The sequence below is a fragment of the Vidua chalybeata genome, chromosome 3 (genome assembly GCF_026979565.1).
Source record: "Vidua chalybeata isolate OUT-0048 chromosome 3, bVidCha1 merged haplotype, whole genome shotgun sequence".
NCBI lineage: Eukaryota > Metazoa > Chordata > Aves > Passeriformes > Viduidae > Vidua > Vidua chalybeata.
In genome coordinates, this window is record NC_071532.1 from 50,190,444 (window position 1) to 50,209,160 (window position 18,717).

The following is an 18,717-nucleotide window of genomic DNA, read 5'->3' on the forward strand; positions in this document are numbered from 1 at the left end:
TCCTGGATTTGCATGCTTGCAATTACCTTTTTGATCCAACTGACATTTTTTTATCTTGATCTCTGCACATAGGAAGGTGTAATGTGTAAATTCAGAGCCAAAAGTAATGCATGAACTGCTTGTAAAATTTGACTCTGGGCAAAAAAATACCTTTTATTTAGGAAACTTACAATACAGCTTGGTTCTGAGGATTAGAGAATAGCGATTCTGTAATTTTAATGGTGCTGGTTTCATTTCTACCCTTTTACTTAAGTGCAAATGTTTATTAGGATTTTAATCCCTTGTTTCTTAGGACTATAGAAAGTTTTTCATGAAAAGCAATAACAGAAAACCATATTTTTGTCAATTTCTGGCTGCACCGTATGAAATTTCACTGTAATCTCTGTGGAGATTCCCTCCAGTGTAACCACAGTTACTGTTTTATGTGTACAGATTTTAACTGTTAAATCCTAGGAGCCCATTGCAGCTGAAAATAACAACTCTTGCTTGTATTTTGCACTGTTAATCAAAACATAGCCCTATACTAGCCACTGTTAAAAAAATTAACTCTATCCCAGCCAAAACCAGCAAAATATTCCAAACTAGCAATTCAGGTACAGTAACCTTCAGTTTAAGACTTGAATTAATTTATTTTTCAAGTTATGGTTGGTAAATTCACATGGAGCAAACTGGTGTAACCCTAAAGTCAGAGAAGCTATGGTGATATGTGTTGTGAGGACTGGGCTGTTTCAACTGGTTTTTTTTTGGTTACCGGTTCATGAATGGCTTATAGCATTAAGTTAACTTGAAAAAGTGACTTTCTGTTTTAGCACTGTAGTTGAATCTTGAAAGGGTTCTGGTTGATGCCATAGCAACCTGCTTTCCACCCTCCAATTAATAAAGCTTCTAGATCAAAGTCTTGCTGCAGCACTGTATAAATGAAAAAGCTCTCAATAACCAATGTGTCACGAAAGCCAACATATAGAAGCCACAAACAGACAGGAGTTTTCCTCTTACATACACATTTAAGTCTGCATCTCATGAATTTTTCAGTTAGATTCTGTTCTTTACCTACAGGCTTTTTGAAGATGCTGCTGACAAGTTAAACTTGACGGCATTGGCAGGCTTCCTTTACCAGCTCAAGAAGGCTTCTCAGGCCCAGCTTTTCCATTCAGTCACAGATACAGTTGATTATTCACTAGCAATGCCAGGTAAATCACTTGAAGATCCTGTACAGAGTGTTTTATATGCAATTGTACTGCTTACAGGACTAATCTTTCTTATTAGGATTGTGGGAACAATTTTTTGTCTTTAGAAAAGATTGAGCACTTCATTTGGTCAGGGACCACATCCACACCTGCTTTGAAACACATCACAGGACATTTATTTGATTCTTAGACTTTGGGGGGTGCTAATTGTTTGCCAGTATATATAATCACAGCTCTATTTTTGAACCCAGGCCAGTATGGATGCTTGGGTCAGTCTAGACTTAAGACAGTGGATTTAGGTTTGATACTTGACAGTAGGATAACCTCAGAAGTGTTCAGGAAATGGGCGATAGAGAACAGAGCACAAAAATGAAGAATGTTAAAGCAGTGGGATTTGTCCTGCTTGATTTTCCCCAAGAGTAGAGTATGTACCTCAAAGTACAAAGCCTGTAAATTGTTTCCATCACTGTCTCAAATAGAGCAGAAGAATTGGACATGAAGGAAGATAACTTCACGTAAATTTATATTTTGCCTGGAGAAGCTACATTAGTCATACAGGTTTTGTTCTGTCCTGTGTCAGACACTGTCTCCAATTTAATTGGTTTCCTCTCTCCCTAAAGTGCTACTTGTCATTTTCTCAGTATGACACTTCAAGATTTTGGGTTTTTTGGTCTTGCTTGTCTCCAAACCTCAACATGAATTTCTCTAGTTTTAATAAATATATTTAATCTTTTCATGTTATGTAGTGGTCAATCAACTAACATTTTAATAATGAAATTAAAATTAAGATAGAGAAATTAAGTGCTGTTTTCTGTTTTAAAAGTGATATGTCCCCTGATTACATCTTTTGTTAGAGATAAGAGCATCAGTGTATTTGAAATGAGAGGATGAAGTGTCTTTCCAAATGTTGTAAGAGCAATGAAAGATTCCCTTTCAACAGGAAATAACAAGTGTTAGTGACTGGGGAACAGAAAAGCATTTTCTCACTATCTGTTCTTTGTATCCTTTGCTTAATAAGAGATACAAAGTTAAATACCCAAGCTAAATAATTTGCAGTTTATAATCTTTCCTGTAGATGTCACCAAAACCTTTCATAACTACCATTTTGGGTTTTAATATCAGTTATTTGACTCCTTGCTTAACTTTCCTGCGTGACTTTTCCAAGCCTTTGTCTTTCATATGTTTGCAATATACTTAAAGTATATTTAGTAACCTTTAAACTTGGGTCCATCTCCTGTCCTTTTACCTACACAGGCATAGGCTGTGTTTTATATTGGCTTTGGTTTTTTCTTTCTTTTTCTCGCCCCCACTAAAGCTTATCAATAATTAATCACTTAATCAATAATTTATAATTCCTCCTCAGACATTTAGGAGTGGAGGAGCAGCTGATGCTTAGTTTTGATTTATTCTTATACTTTCTTGTAGGTGAAGTAAAATCTACACAGGACAGGAGAAGTGCTCTTCACTTATTCCGACTTGGGGATGCCATGCTCAGAATTGTAAGGAGTAAATCCCGCCCATTGCTCCACCTCATGCGCTGCTGGAGCCTGGTGGCTCCTCACCTTGTAGAGGTAGGAAGGGGGGACAAAAATGGGAATGTGTGTGCAAAGCAACAAAGCTGAGAAAGATGGAGAAGGCTTGATAGCTCTTAAAATGTATAACCTTCAACATTGTCAAATCTCCTCTGTGTTGTATACACTGCGTCATAAATTGCAATACTGCCAGGGAGTGTGCTTGTAAGTGACTGAAATGGCCAGGGACAGGGTGTTGGACTTTTGCAATATGATGCAAATTGTGCCTGGTGAAAGAAACGAAGCCACCCCAAGTGGCTCTAAGTGACTCCTCCATCTGCCTATATTCCAATGTCAGTGTCTGCATCTTTGCAATTCTTCCTATAAAGGGATGCTTCCTATAAAGCCAGCTACCTTTGGAAGGGAAAAATGGTCACATGGTCCAAACAAATGACAACATTTCACACAAGTTCTGATCTATGTGGTTTTTTGTTTTTTTTTTTTTTATATTTAACTCTATGTGTTTTTAATTGTCAGCCAACTTTCATACATCTGTGGACCTCTAGGCAGCTCAGAGTCTCAGTCATCTGTTTCCAGGGCAGTAGTCTCCTGTTTTCATTACAGTGGGGTCCCTGGTCACATGAGTGGTGAAGCTGTTTTGAAGGTTCAACGTAGTGCTTACCTCCCTTGAAAGTGTCTGACTAAAAGCAAATTTTTTCCTTGGACACAGTTTAATACTTCTCCTTTCCCTACAGGCTGCCTGTCACAAGGAGAGACATGTGTCTCAGAAGGCTGTCTCCTTCATCCATGACATCCTCACAGAAGTGCTGATGGACTGGAACGAGCCTTCTCACTTTCACTTCAATGAGGCACTTTTCCGCCCCTTTGAGCACATCATGCAGCTGGAGCTGTGTGATGAGGATGTCCAAGACCAGGCAAGTTAGCTGTGATCAATGTGTCTGTATCTGGTCTCCATGCCCATAAGAATGGTTTCCAGAGTGCACTTGGTCCACCTGAGAGTGTTTCCCAAATTCCCTTTGAATGCTGCCCCTTAATCATCTTCAAGGAATTGGGAGTGCTCTGCCTACCTAGTCCAGCATTGTGGCAGAGCACAGAGACAGTAGACCTGGCCTTAAAGTAATTAAATAAAGATTTTCTACTATCTAAAGAATTTTAAAGAATAATCTAGATTGTCATAGTGAGGTCTAGGAATGTGTTTAAAAACATTCTCATTCCTTCTGAAGATCCATCTGTATATCAGTTCTGATTTTTGGTTCTTTTTTTTTTAACCCCTCCTACACTGGCTGCAGGTGATCACCTCTATAGGAGAATTGGTGGAAATGTGTTCTACCCAGATCCAGTCGGGATGGAGACCCCTGTTCAGTGCCCTGGAAACTGTACATAGCAGCAGCAAGTCAGAGGTCAAAGAGTACCTCGTAGGAGAATACTCTATGGGTAAGGACTTCCCGCACTGTTTCAAATATGCTTTTGATTCCCTGGGGGACACAGTAACTAACTCAATATATTTAAATACCCAGACTGAACAGTGGCACTACAACACTCCAGAACTGTACCAAAGTATCTGACTTAATAGCTGGGGTAGGAAGGAAAGCAGACATATTGTTCTGATCTTTTGTCTTCTACATTCTAACAAATTATTTTAATAAGAAAGGAAGGCTTACTTGAATAATTCTGAGCAAGACAGTAGTGCAAGGGTACTGAGCTTGGATGAGCATTTGTCACTGACCTACTGGAGAAAGGACTGTACCAAGCAGCATGTCTCTTCTGAACTGTCTTCCCTATTGTATGAAACTTAATGCTCTTATACCTCATGGTAACTTAATGTGATAATCTAGGCAAGTGCTTGTCCAGACATTTGATCACAAGGCTTTCAGATTCCTAGTGCTATTACAGACCACATTTCTGTAATAATGTGCATCCTTCCCAGAGATGTTTGCTTGTATGGAAATGTGTTAATATGGGAAAATCCATCTTTTTTGTTCTTTTGTCCCATTAGAAGGTATGTTTAAATGTGACAAGTCATGTGTAAGGGACGTGACTCTCCTCCTAAACTTTGTCATTGAGATCTGTTATGGTTGATGGCTGAATGCTGGTGTACACAGCTTTTGAAGATGATAATCTACTTCAGAAAATCAAGGCTATTTTGTTACTCTATAGTCTGAATAGTTTTCTGCATGATTGATGTAATCTTGGCAGTTACCAAAAACTAAAACAGAAACTAAACAGAAACCTCCACCAAACAGAAGTATTAGCTCCTGAGTTCAAGAGCTGAACCCTCCTCTTACCATTTGAGCAGGTATAAACTGGTATTTGTCAAAGACTGGGCAAAGTCCAGTCACTTCCTATGAAAGGCTACACAAGTTGCCCCAGGAACAAGAGAAGGTTTTACTTTTAAGATTATTTCTGTCTCTGCCCAGAATAGAAAAGATTCTACAGATTCAGTTAAATTTTTGAAAAATGGTTGGAAAATTATTTGTAAGAGTGTATGAGGAAGAGTTCTCATCTTGTTATCTCCACAGGGAAACGCCAAGCTCCGGTGTTTGATGTCTTTGAAGCATTTCTAAACACAGACAACATCCAGGTCTTTGCCAACGCTGCCACCAGTTATATTATGTGCCTTATGAAGTTTGTCAAAGGACTGGGTAAATACTTTCCTATTAAGTCATGATATCCCACAGAAGAGGATAATTCAATTATGTAATACATAACATAGTAGGAAAGAGAGGGGCACTGAAGATGTTGAGTCCAGAATGCTTTAAAAAATAAAATAAATCAAGACCAAGGGATTATTTCTGTAACATTTTTAATACTATCATTTCTTTAAGTTTTTATAGCAGCAAAGATGCATCTCACTATTGTCTGCATCTTAATTTGATCTTAGTTACACCAGGACTTGCTTATATTCATGTAAATAATAAAACAAAAAAACCATCCAAACCTAGAATATTGCAGAAATGGCCTGGGATTGTGCAGAGACTGCATGGATTGTTTGCAACAGAGCAGGGCCTATTTTACAGTGTAGGCAGCAGAGACTAGGCATAGCGTGTCAGGGTGACCCTGCAGAGTAATTGTCATGCTTCAGCAGCCTTCAGAACAAAGGCATATGCTGCTGGGTCATTCTACCCCCATGCTGGCGATCCATGGCTTGCCTTGATCACTAGAATTTGACACTTTTCATTGAACTGTGACAATGTTGGGGGTTTTTTGTGGATGTAAATTATAGAACTTTTAAGTAGTGATAAAATGGGGCTTTTAGTTTCTATATGAATATTAATTTACAAGGTTCCTAGGTCTGTAAGCAACTCCTTTTGATTTAAATGAAGCACCTAGCTGCAGCAGATCTACTCTTCAAAGTTACTCTTGTCTTACTGAGCTATTTCACCATTGATTCCAATGGGGGAAGAATTCACCTTGTGATGTAATTGTAGTTATTAGTACAAAAGAGAAATAAACTTACATGTCCAGTACCAATGGAGGGAACTCATGTTTCTTCTGGAGAGCTTAAAAGTCTGTGTTATATTTCTTTACGTTTCTTGCTTTCATGAGATAATTTTGACCCCATTGTGGTCAAATATCAAAAAGCATGGTCTTTTTTTTGTATTAAAGGTAATAGGACTATGGGAAACAACAGCAAATACAATGCTCTACTATGTGCATTTTATTGTAAAACTTAAGGATTCAAATGTCACTGGCTGAGTTGGCTGATCTCAGTAGTAGACAAAAGTTTAAAATACATTATGTTAGTTAATAGTTAAGAGCATAGAAAAGGCAAATAAATATAGTGAAAGGAGAACAAAGTAGGATCTAATAAAACAATTTAATATTTATCTTGTGCTCTTTATGAGAGGAATAACTTTTTAAGGCAAGAAAATGTTAATGTTGATAGGCATTTAGTCACGCTTCAGATTTGGTGCTGAATGGGAAGTATTTGGCTAAACTGGTTTTGAAAAATGGTTTTGAGCCAAGTATTCTAAGGTGGACAGAACTTTAGCTGAGATGAGACAGGCAGACTGGCAGACAGGGAAAATGATGGAGTGAATGGAGTTATCCAGAGAAGGAGCTCTGCACCAGGATGCCTTGGAACTGCTCTGCTTATTGAATTCCCTTAGTGAAGCTGGTCTGAAAGAAGCAGCTGCCGATGGAAGTTGGGAATACCAGCAATAGACAGGCACTAGAACCTGAGGACATGTGTCATACAGTTGAAACTGTGAGACCTTGATACCTGCATTAGACAGCAGAAGGAAATGTAGTATACAAAATATAAAATGGTGGATTTAAGCAGTAAATAAACTAATAGGAAGAATTTGTAGTAGAAGAATTTTCCGGGGCAGTGGGGTGCAAATGAGTAGAAAAAAATACTACAGTAATTGAGCAAATGCTGAATATAAGTAAGTAATTCCTACACCCATGGAAGAAAGTGGAATAGAGTCAATATGACAGATAATACAATATATAATTATTAGAATTCCCAAAGACTCTACTAAAGAGATATTAAATAGGCATATGTTTATTAAAGCATTTATTCATATAAAAATTTGTGTACAAACTATGACCAGTATTACTGTATTGTTTGTGTGGGGGTCACCTGGTTGTCATCTAAGAAGATCAAACAAGGGATGTTTTCTGGAATCTGTTCAAACATTAGGGTGTAACTGACTGAGAAAAGAAAATTAATGCTCTATTTATTTCTTTTCTTCTGTCCTTCCCAATGCTGCCTTTCCTGTCCCCAGGGGAAGTAGATTGTAAGGAGATGGGTGACTGTGTGCCAGGATCAGGATCTGCATCTACAGACTTGTGCCTGCCTGCACTTGATTACCTCAGGAGATGTTCTCAGGTATGATGAACAATCTTATACAGACACTCACCTGGCCTGGGAAATAATTCTAACCTGCAGGCTTTGCATCAGTCATTGGATGAGTTGCATGAACCCAACAGAGTCTGTGGTGACCCTGATGGTAACACTGCCAAATGGACAGTGGTAATCTGAGGGAATATCATACCTTCCAGGCCAGTTAAGCAGTGGGAAAACCGAGGAGATAAGAACACTTAGACCCAGGGAGCAAGTGAGAAAATGTGAATGTTCAAAACCTCATAGTAACATAACTCAAAGCTACATTCATTCTTATTTAAACAGTTACCATAAACAGTGTTGTGAATGAAAGACAAAAAAAAAAAAAAAACAAGACAAGAAGTTGAGAATTCTTTTCTTTTAAAAACAATAGGTTACACCCTCTGAAATGCAGAAGCAGCTTATTTGTACCATGCGACATATCTGAAGCTCAGGTCAAATCTCTAATAATTAGAATGCTGGCATGTTTCCTGTAATCTCCTTGCACACAGCATATATTATTATCCAGGGTTACCTGGACAATTTTTGTCTGATTTTATAATGTTATTTATATTTCTGTAGTACCTGCAGGACTTTTTGTTGGACCCAAGCCATGGTTTTTTTGGGTACAATACAAAAGCACAATAAAGGATAGTATCATTAATGAAAGTACTTAATATCTAAATTTAGAGATAATGGGTGGATTCAGTATGCAGACTGAGAAAAGAAGGGAAGAATAAAGCAATTCAGAATAATAAACAGCAGGCATACCAAACTCAACTTGCTATCTTGTTCATCCAAAAAAATCCGTAAATATCTGTGTATATATCTAATGTATGTTCCGTCTATACACTATTTATACCACATTGCTATTCCTCATCCTTACAAACTACAGTTCACAGTGGAGAAATAATTTCTTCTCTTTAAAAGAAGCAGCCATTTATGTCTTGTTATACCTTTTAACTTGCCAGTAAAAGTAGAACAGGAATGACTAAAAAAAATCTTGTCTGTATATTGCAAGTACATTCTTTACTTAGAATTTACTTAGAAAGACCTGATTAAATGCCGGTAGCATCCCTGCAATAGTACAGCTAACGGAGCTTTGTAGGTCATAGATGCAATCAGTGAGTTGTAACGTTAGCCTTTCACAAATGAGGAGAGCACACTCCCATCTCAGAAATGTGTTATTTAAATTACTGCTCTCCTTCTCTTTACCCACAACTTTTCACTTGTCAGTGAACTGAAGACTTCTGGCCTCTAGTTGTGTTTGCATACCTTTTATTTTATTTTACGTACCTGTGTTGTATGTGATTGCTTTTGCAAACTTTCCTATGGATATTTATCTTCTCTTTTCTTTTCTCTCTCCTCTTTTCTACCCTTCCAAGTTGTTAGCCAAAATCTATAAAATGCCCTTGAAACCCATCTTCCTCAGTGGCCGGCTGGTTAACTTGCCCCGAAGAGCGCAGGAACAGTCAGCCAGCAGTGAGGATGGGATTGAGTGCATCCTTTCTGACTTTGATGATGACACGGGTAAGTGCATTGGAAGTAATAAATGCAGAACTAATCAATTGCTTCTTCTGTGTGTTGCTACAAATTTTGCCAACTGCTGAAAGCAAAAAGGAGGGAAAACTTCACAGTTTATTGTTTCCTTGTTGTCTACACAAACCCACGTGTGCACACAGAGCTCAGAAGTTCAGGTCCTGTCACCTTCTTTATGTAAAAGATACAATTCATATATAAGAAAAATACAGCCCCTCTCTTAGGGCAAGATAACAGTATTTTGATTAACAATTATTTTGATTATCCTGATATTCATAATACAACCATTGTGTATTTCTGAGAGCTAACACAAAACTGCTTTCTAGGTGTCATGGTTTGACATGTCAAACTGAAGTAAAAGAGTGAAAATCTTTTAAAGTTGGTATTGGCAGGCCTGCCTTTAACAGAAAAAAATACTAGTATTGAGTTACAGTTTAGAAAGATAAAGAATAATTGTTTAAATGTTTCCAAACTTAGACCCTGTGGTCTGTTGAAATAAACAGTGAATTTCTGAAGTCCATAAAAAGCACCATGACCTCCAGAAAAAAACAAGCAGCATTTGTCTCCTGATTATTTTGATGGTTTATATGGGTTGTAGATAAATCAGGTATTGGATGAACTAGAATGTACAGAGCCAAGCAGTAGAGGAATGCAGCCTTATGGCTTCTGGGCTCAGGACACCTTCACAGCAGTACAGTTGATGCATGGACAGAAGATTCTTTAACTAATTTGAGTTGAAAAGTGGCATGTTTATTCAGAACACTGGGCACATGGAAGGTAGTCCTCTAAAGATGTGCAAATTTCCAAAACTGTAGCTTCTCCATATATGTACAAAAGCTCTACATATTCATAAAGACATCCGAGACACCTCCACATATGCATCACCTGCTCCCACTTTGTATTTCAATGAGCTGAATGTTCATTACTACTGCACAGTCATCTTCTTTAATTGGGTCAGTGAGCTTCTGAAGATGAAGTAAGAGGTCTTCCTCATGGTAAACTCTTTACCTTTATCTGATTGCCAAAACTTCTTGACCCCTTGGTCATGGTCCAAACTCCATCTCCTGGGCCCAATCATTCCTAGAAGCCAGGTGTATTTATGGTTCCTACCGTTCTACAATACTTCATCGATTCCCTGTCATTTCTAAAAATGCAGCTAAGTCAGATACATTATATATTGTCTTTGCTTCAATTTTCCCCATCTGGTAATAATTACTTTTTTCCTAATCTCCTTGTTAAGCCCTTAATCAAAATATATGGCCTTCATCTTACTAGCTACATTTCTAACTTAACCCCTTGCTTCACAGTCACTTTTGAATATGTGGACTACTGAGCTGTTCCAACCAGGCTGCCTCTGTGAAGAGTCAGCTGCAACCTGGCAAAAAGCAGGCTGACTCCAATGCATTTCATTCATGTGCCTCACCAGATTGGCTCTTGGTACCTACTTTTATCTAGACTCTTCCACCACATGGATTGTGCTGTTCCTGCTACCCTGGATAAAGGAGAGAAAAGCTGCTCTTTGAAACCAGAAAGTCACAAGTCCTAGTCTTTCACAAAACAACCTTTTACTTCTTTCTATTCTGGGTTTGGTTTGGTTTTTCTCTCTCAGGGGATTTTAGGATATTCACCTGGGATGTAGGAGACCCAAGTCATTGAAGCCTCTGCTTTGAATCAGACTTGGAACTTGACCTAGAGTCTCCCCACCTCAGTTGCCTATTGTTCTGAAGTGACTCTGCCTGTCAGTCTCCTGCTGTAAACAGAAATACCACCCTGCAGCAAATAAACCTTCTTTTGGTTCTTGTCAGAGCTATGCCCTGAGACTGTCACCCAGTTTGTTATTTACATGGCAGTGGTGTTAGAACATTGCTAGGCAAACTGACTTTACAAAGAGTAAAGACTGACACAAGGCAGTTTCACTTGGTACTCTAGTACTCAAAGTTGGTAGCAGGATGAGGCAAAATGTTTTAACCTACTTTGCCATGTTTGGAGTATATTTTCATACTGTATTTGATTTCATGGTGGACTCTTCAAGAGGGTGTTTTAGAGATACTCAGTTCTCCCACATTGGAAAATGTCCATATTTCATTCTGAGTCATTTGTGCTGTTTCCTTATCCAGAAGTATCATTAAAGTCTAACTGACTCAAAACAGGGCACACCACTGCCCTCTGAAAGTGGTGTGAATAAATAAATCCTCAAACTAGTTATGAAGTAATGATTTCACTGTTTTTTCCTTGTTTCTCAGGAAGATTCTTGCAGTCAGCAAGCTCAGTGACTCTTAAACAAAGTTCCCCCTTGTATTGTTTTTAAAACATAATTAGCCAGCAAGCATCATTAAGATACAGACTACATTGGTAGCATAGCTACCACTGGAAGGGAACAGGACCTTAACTCAAGAGTGTAATGTGCAAGATTCTTTTAGTTCATGGGGAATTAGCAAATACTTAAGGGATCTGTGAAAAATTAAAGGGCAGCAATTCCTAACCATCTTCAAAATAGTATTGAATATTCATTGTATCCTGTAATCTTTTAGGGGATACCTGTTTGCCAGTGTAGACCAGAGCTCACCTGTATTCTATATTCTGTTCTGGCAGTTGTCCAGCTCTATGACCTCTTCAACATCTAAAGATGACATCTGAGGCAGCCTGATCATACCTTATGAGACATTTTTACTGTTCAATCCTGAGTACCAAATAGAGCCAGTTAAATTATGGCTAGTCTCCTCAGGAGCCTTACTTTAAGTCATAACCTAAGGGAGTACAATCTATTAGGGGCAGCATTTGCAATCATAATGAGATGAGGTCTTATTTATATATTTTTGTGGGATGTTTTACACAAGGTTAAAGAGACTGAGCTAGTAGGAATAGTAAAGTGTGCCAAGAACAAGGTGTGTATTGATGAGGAAGGATGGGACAAAACACAAACTTGATAAAGGGAGCGAAAAGGAAACCATCGTTTCAAAAATGACTATTGCCCACAACCATTACATGGCAACAGTAAACATGCAAGAACCATAATCTTGAAGTTACTTAATTTATTAATTTCCATCATTTCTGATGGCAAGTTTCACCTGTGTCAAGCAGTATCTTACTCATGGTTTTTAATCTTTCTTTCTTTACTTGTAGGCCTTATCAATGTCTGGATTATTCTGCTGGAAGAATTAACAACTGCCATATCCAACTGTCCCCGTCAGCACCAGCCTCCTACTTTGGATCTGCTCTTTGAGTTGCTAAGGGACATTGCCAAGACACCTGGTAATGAAAGGGCTTGATAAAATGTGAGCTAGTGGAGTCCTAACCAAACCTTTTAGACTCCTAAGCCATTTCTGTAAAGTATGTTAGTTGTGTTAAAGCTGCACAGACACATTCTCTGCTACAAAGGGATTTTCTCAGAGCTGATACGTTGTTCCAGCTAGTCCATTATTCTGTTGACAAAAGGCATCTTGTAAGAGCATATTGAACATATGCTTCAATTCATTGCACAATAAAGAGGTGTGGTACTCTATCGATGTCCTAGCCACAGAAAATGTTTGCTTCATGTCTAGCAAATGGAAGAGAAAATTACATAATCCTGCAGATATGCTGGGAAACACTGCAGGTAAACAGTTGGCTAAAAGTACCTCATAACTACATCAAAATTTTACTACTCTCATCCCACAAAAAAATTTCAGAACCTTTTTACTTCAGCATTACCTCAGGCTTCAGCTTGGAACAAATTAGCAAATTTACTGAGCATGTAGGCTTTGTAAGCAAGTACATACAACCATTATTGTGTTTATTTTAAGGACCAGGATTTGGCATTTATGCAGTTGTACATCTTCTTCTTCCCACGATGTCTCTTTGGCTCCATCGCAGCCATGGTGACCACTCTTACTGGGATGTGGCATCTTCTAATTTCAAGCATGCCATTGGCCTTTCCAGTGAACTTGTGGTGGAGCACATTCAAAATTTTATACACTCAGGTATGTCATTGTAGTTTCATATCTACTGTCATCAGTGACATGTTGCTGAATAGCTACTTGAGGTGGTTTCATTGCTTTTTTGGTTGCTCAAGCATAAATTAGGAGAGTTAAAAATTTCTGATCAGGATTTTTTTTTTCTTTATAGGGCTTTGAATTATGGGGAAAAAATTGTATGAGGAAAAAAATTGTAAGACACTTATGGAAGTTATTTAGACCAGGCACCTTCTCAGTGCAGGGCTATCTTCAAAATTAAAAGATCATAATCTTTAGTATAAAGTATAAATCATACTCTGATCCCAAAAGAAGATACAAAGACTTTGAGCACAAGGAACTAGAATATCAGAAACAGGATCTAAGATAATTTGTCCTGTACCACTTCAGTCCAGACATTTTATATTATTAACTTAAGAACAAAAAAGATTGTTCTTCTTTCAGCTTGATGCAATGCATGTTTCAATAACTGCATAAAAAGCATTTGGTTTTGCAAATTCGCTGAATAACAGTAAGTGTAGTGTTGCCCTGTTTAATTATAATGAAAAGGCAATGATGTCTGCAAACCAGTCTGTGTTTTTTCCTTATAGATATTGGTTATGAGAATATGATCAATACTATGTTGAAAGATCTTTTCAAGTTACTGGTAGCCTGTGTAGCAGAACCAACAGAAATTATTTCCAGAGTTGGCTGTTCCTGTATCAGGTAACCCAATCTGTTCACTCTTAGCACATTCAAAAATTATGCCTATGTCTTTGAAGAACTTGGGGACTGATAAGTTGGTTAACATCTCAGAAGTCTACAATACATCTTAGGTCTTTTTAGTGGAATAATGGATTGTAGTCTTATTAACCTTTTCTTGCTGTTTTCAGTGTGCTTCAGAACCTGTGATTTTAGGCATTATTATGTGTATGAGTCTCAAAAAAAGCACTTGCACATTACTTATATATAGTTAGAAAATAACTAATCCTTAAGAAAAAGGGTCTTCTGGCATTCACAGGTCTTTAGAGATAATTAGCACCTTTCTCAGTCTTCAGGCTATTATAGTCATAATCAAAATAAGAACTGCATTTATACAATTACATAATGTGTGGTTCTTGTGGCAAGATGTCTACTTAAAGAGGAAAAGCAAAGGAGAAAAAAAAGTCAAACCTATAGTGTAATTATAAAAATAGGTCAGGGTAACAACTGAGGAGATTGGATAACATTAGCTAGCTACTTACTGAGTAAGCCTTTTGTTCTGTTTTCATAGATTCATATAATGGTTTGAGTTGGAAGGGACCTTAAAGATCACTTAGTTTCAACTCCCCTGCCATGGGCAGAGACACTTTCCACTAGACCAAGTTGCTCAAAGCCCCATCAAGCTTGGCTTTGGACATTTCCAAAGATGGGGATTTTCAGCCTTCTCCCTTTAGGAGTAAAAATTGTGTAGTTCCTTCTTGAACATGGTAACATTTTCCTGTGTCCTTGCAGGTATGTGTTGGTGACAGCAGGGCCTGTTTTTACTGAAGAGATGTGGAGGCTTGCATGTTGTGCCTTGCAGGATGCATTCTCTGCCACTCTGGAGCCAGTAAAGGTAAAACTGCCATTTTGCTGTCAGTCAAAATGTAATCACACAGTGGATGCACTAATTTTTGACAAGTTGTTAATTTGTCGATTCACAATTAAACATTTTGGATCAACAGTGGAGATTAAAATCATTTTTTCTAAATGTATACAGACCACACTAGTAGCTTTCAGTTCAGACTTATTTTAAATTGCCTTGCCACTATGAAATCAGAAGAGTTCAATAGGTGAAAAGTTCCCTTTTGATCCATTTCTTCCTTTGGATGTACAAAAGCTAGGTAGAAGACAATGTTGCTTTGCTGTAGCTGCATGCTCCATATAGACTAGTTTTCAATTCACTGTCTGTTTTGTAAACAAAAAATCCTGTGAAGTCTTTGCAGACCAGCATCCATTAAAAGCTGCCTTTACATTGGATATATTATTTGCTAGATGACAGGTGACCAGCTGGTGGGAGTGGCAAAGGTCACTGAATCTTGTATTTCACACAAACAGGCAGGACATGGCTAGAGTAATTTTGTTTAACTCACAGTGAAATTCTGATGTTGTGTCTCTCTATAGAACCTGTTGGGCTATTTCCACAGTGGTACTGAAAGCTTCAGTGGAGATGCCTGTGAAGTGAAGGTGGCAGCCCCCTCCCTCTCGCCAAGTGCTGAAGCTGAGTACTGGAGGATCAGAGCCATGGCACAGCAGGTACTGACAGATGTTTCAGGGGAAGTCAGAAAACCTTTTGAACTTGGAGCTTTTCTTTATGAAGATGTATTTTTTCCACCATCTTCCTCATAAGCCCTACAGGCAAAGACTTTCTCATCACCAGGCTAATATCAATTGTCTTATAGTAGTATTCAGAAAAATTAATTACTCTGAATTCAAAAACTAGGGAAAAAAAAAAAAAAACTCAGAATTGTTGCCCTGTAAACAGGAATTTGAAATGCCTAGGGTGGAAAAAATGCATAGTTATCTAAAGAGGATTGACAATGAGTCTACTGTGTAATGTAATTTTTAAAATTGCCAGGACAGCATACATCAGTGGAGACATTTCTGATAGAGAAAGGAAAATAGTAATGTCACTGTGAATCCTCATCAATAATATAACGTCGATTTCTGAATACTCTGTTAAGGAATGATAAATTCAAAAGACAAAAATTGCACTAGAACAGAGATGATGATATGAAAATAGGAAAACAAGATTTGAGTAACTTAGCCAAGCATTTTTCTCTATAAATACCTAGATATAGATTGCAAAGAAGAAAAAGGGTTACTGGGAACTAGAGGATAAAGCTGACATTTAACAAATGATTCACTAACTCCTAACCAGAATCTGCAGAGTAAACTTGGAACCTTCCTAGGGTCCTTTTGACTACAATGAATTCATTCTATGAAAGTGGTTATATGAAACAAGTTCTTTGAAATACAGCAGACTGAACTTAATGACCTGCAGGGTACCATAAAACTGTAAATACCATATGACAGTTTCAGCATAGGAAAGCAGATAGGTTAAAACAGTCAGCAGATGTTCTGACTTGATAAATCATACTCTGATGCTACTTGAAAATCTGAGACACACAGACTAGGACTGGTGGTCACAAATAATGTGGTAGTGGCAGACATTGTTTGAATAGAAAATGTGTTTTCAAATAAGTTTTAAAGATGCAGAACTCAAGAAAGCAGGGAATGTAACATTAATACTTTTCTTGTAGACCCTATCAGTGGCACTCCCTGAGTCCTCCACAGTGAGGATTTGCTACAACTATGAAGCTACAAAACAAAGCTACAGCAATTGAGAGCTTCCCTGTTTCCCACTGAACTGATTTTGGTTGGGATGGAGTTAATTTTCTTCCTAGTAGTTGGTACAGTGCTGTGGTTTGAATTTAGTATGAGAATAATGTTGGTAACACACTGATGTTCTAGTTGTTGCTGAATAGTGCTTACACTAGGTCACGTTTTCCATCCTCTGCCAGTAAGGAGGGACACGAGAAGCCTGGGGGGAGCAGGGCCAGGACAGCTGATGGTGACTGGCCAGAGGGATATCCCATACCATAGAGTGTCATGCTCAGTATGTAAATGAGGGGAGTTGTCTGGCAGGGGCTGCTCAGGAACAGGCTGAGCATCAGTCATCAGGTGATGACTCTTTTTTTTTTTTCTTTTTTGGTCTCCCTTTTTGTGGTGGCGATAGATACTACTATATTTTATTTAAATTAGTAAACCACTCTTATATCAACCCATGGGGTTTATCTTTTTTTCCCCTGATTCCCCTCCCCATCACTGAGAGGCATGGGGGCTGGGGTGTGGTAAGTTCGTGGCTGCTTGGTATTTAGTTGCTCTCTGTGGTTTAGTTGCTGTCTGTGTCCCCAAAGGATTGCATATTAGGTGTCTGTTGGCTGAAAATAATCCTTCCAACAACCAGCCTTTCTAGGTACAACTGGCTAACTGTGCAAACAGGTCCTTGTCTCCCCTGTACGTGATATTTTCAGATAGAAGCATACAGACAACAGAAAGCTTGATTTGGCATTTGGTGTTATGTCTTATACAGGGTCAAAGAAAAATACGTCTGTCCTTTGCCCTGCACCCTGCTGGATATCTGGAGGCAGCCCATTGCTGTTTTACCAAAGCAGCATACTCCAGGAATGGTCTGCCTGGGGGGATACCTTGCATTTTCTCTATCACTGTAAAATAATTCAGAATGACAGATATTTCACACTGCAGGGAATCCTATTCCCAGCCTCTCCCCCTCCCCAGACCCACTGCAAGCGCTAAACTGATTGTTTTATGTAACTTGTTGTTTTCTAGGTCTTCATGCTGGAGACTCAGTGCTCCCCAAAAACCCCTAACAACAAGGAAGGGTTTGAACATGCCCAGTCGTGTGTGCTCATCATTGACCTGCCACCAGATAAGAAACCAAATGGGCATAACCAGAGAAGGTAAAATATCTTCCAAGGAAGACACTGTGTCATGAAAAGCAAGATAAAAATATTGCTGAACAGGTAGAGATGTGAACTGAGCCTGGTAAATCATACTTCTCCATAGGGCTCATCAGCAAAAATGAATACACTGATCAAATTAGGTTTTGTGACATTGTTGTGGTTTTAGTGATACCTGGCAAATGCAATGTCTGCTTCACTAAGGGTCTTTTAAATTCGGTATTACTTGGTTAAGAAGGTAGAAAAAGGTAATGTATTAACTGGGGCATTATAAACTGAAGAGACCACATCCAAAACTGCTAAGCTGTCAATATTGAGCTAGGGAATGTTGTTTTTGCTTGGCAGATTATTTTTGTGGAAGTCTTTCTGTTATGTTACCAGCTGGGAAACTCATCTATTTGCACTACAGTCTGATCCTGTGAAAGAATATTTCCTTTTGCTTGCATGTGGTTGTTTAAACAACTGCTGTACCATCATTTGGGCCAAGAATCAGAATTCTGCATTCAGGGTTTGTGTTTGTATTGCAAGGTATGTAATGGCATGAAATTGTCTTTTACGAGATACGGAACATGGCTTATACTATTCAAATCTAAACTATTGCTTGCAACAAGGAGCCAAAATGTGATGGTGGTTCTTTGGATGGACAGGAAGAAAGACCATGCAAGATGTGTCTGTTCTTACGCTGCTGTATGGAAGTTTTCCCCCGAGAGCAGGTGCTCTGTTGCCTCACCATCAGAGAACAGGGCCCTGCACAAAGACAAAGAAAGCTTGAAGTCACAGGTTAAACCATTCCTTTATAGGGGAAAATATCCACTTTATCCAAAGGCTAGCAGGTCATTCTTCTTGTTACTATGAATGCAAAGCAAAAGACTGGAATATTCATCTCTCATAGCACATAAGGCCATGCAATCTAACCGGCTGCATTGGTAAGGGTAGCAAGGGTCTTCTTGTCTTTAAACAAATAAATAAAGCTTGCAATTAATGCAAACTCTGAATGCTCTCACACTACTCTTTGTCCAACCAACTGCTAAAGGTGTATCTGCCCATAGCCAAGTGTTATCCCAGCAATGCTCATTTTTTCACCAAAACACAGCTCACAAGTTGACTGTGCCACTGTTTTCATATTATTTGCTACAGCAGTGCAGTAATATGGCAATCATGCATGATAGTAAATGTGGCCTTTCCAAAGTTTTACTT

The 18,717-nt window shown here is 38.4% G+C and overlaps 1 protein-coding gene across 1 annotated transcript in view; it reads left to right on the plus strand.

The window, feature by feature from the left end:
- ARFGEF3 (ARFGEF family member 3) overlaps positions 1-18,717 on the plus strand; it is an 86,958-nt gene that overhangs the window by 58,620 nt on the left and 9,621 nt on the right. The window contains exons 20-32 of the mRNA XM_053937929.1: positions 1,057-1,190; positions 2,613-2,758; positions 3,454-3,633; positions 4,009-4,153; positions 5,239-5,361; positions 7,450-7,553; positions 8,933-9,077; positions 12,210-12,338; positions 12,869-13,045; positions 13,627-13,741; positions 14,510-14,612; positions 15,161-15,292; positions 17,390-17,520. Coding sequence (XP_053793904.1) covers positions 1,057-1,190; positions 2,613-2,758; positions 3,454-3,633; positions 4,009-4,153; positions 5,239-5,361; positions 7,450-7,553; positions 8,933-9,077; positions 12,210-12,338; positions 12,869-13,045; positions 13,627-13,741; positions 14,510-14,612; positions 15,161-15,292; positions 17,390-17,520 — 1,764 coding nt within the window. The remainder of the gene's footprint in view (positions 1-1,056; positions 1,191-2,612; positions 2,759-3,453; positions 3,634-4,008; positions 4,154-5,238; positions 5,362-7,449; positions 7,554-8,932; positions 9,078-12,209; positions 12,339-12,868; positions 13,046-13,626; positions 13,742-14,509; positions 14,613-15,160; positions 15,293-17,389; positions 17,521-18,717) is intronic.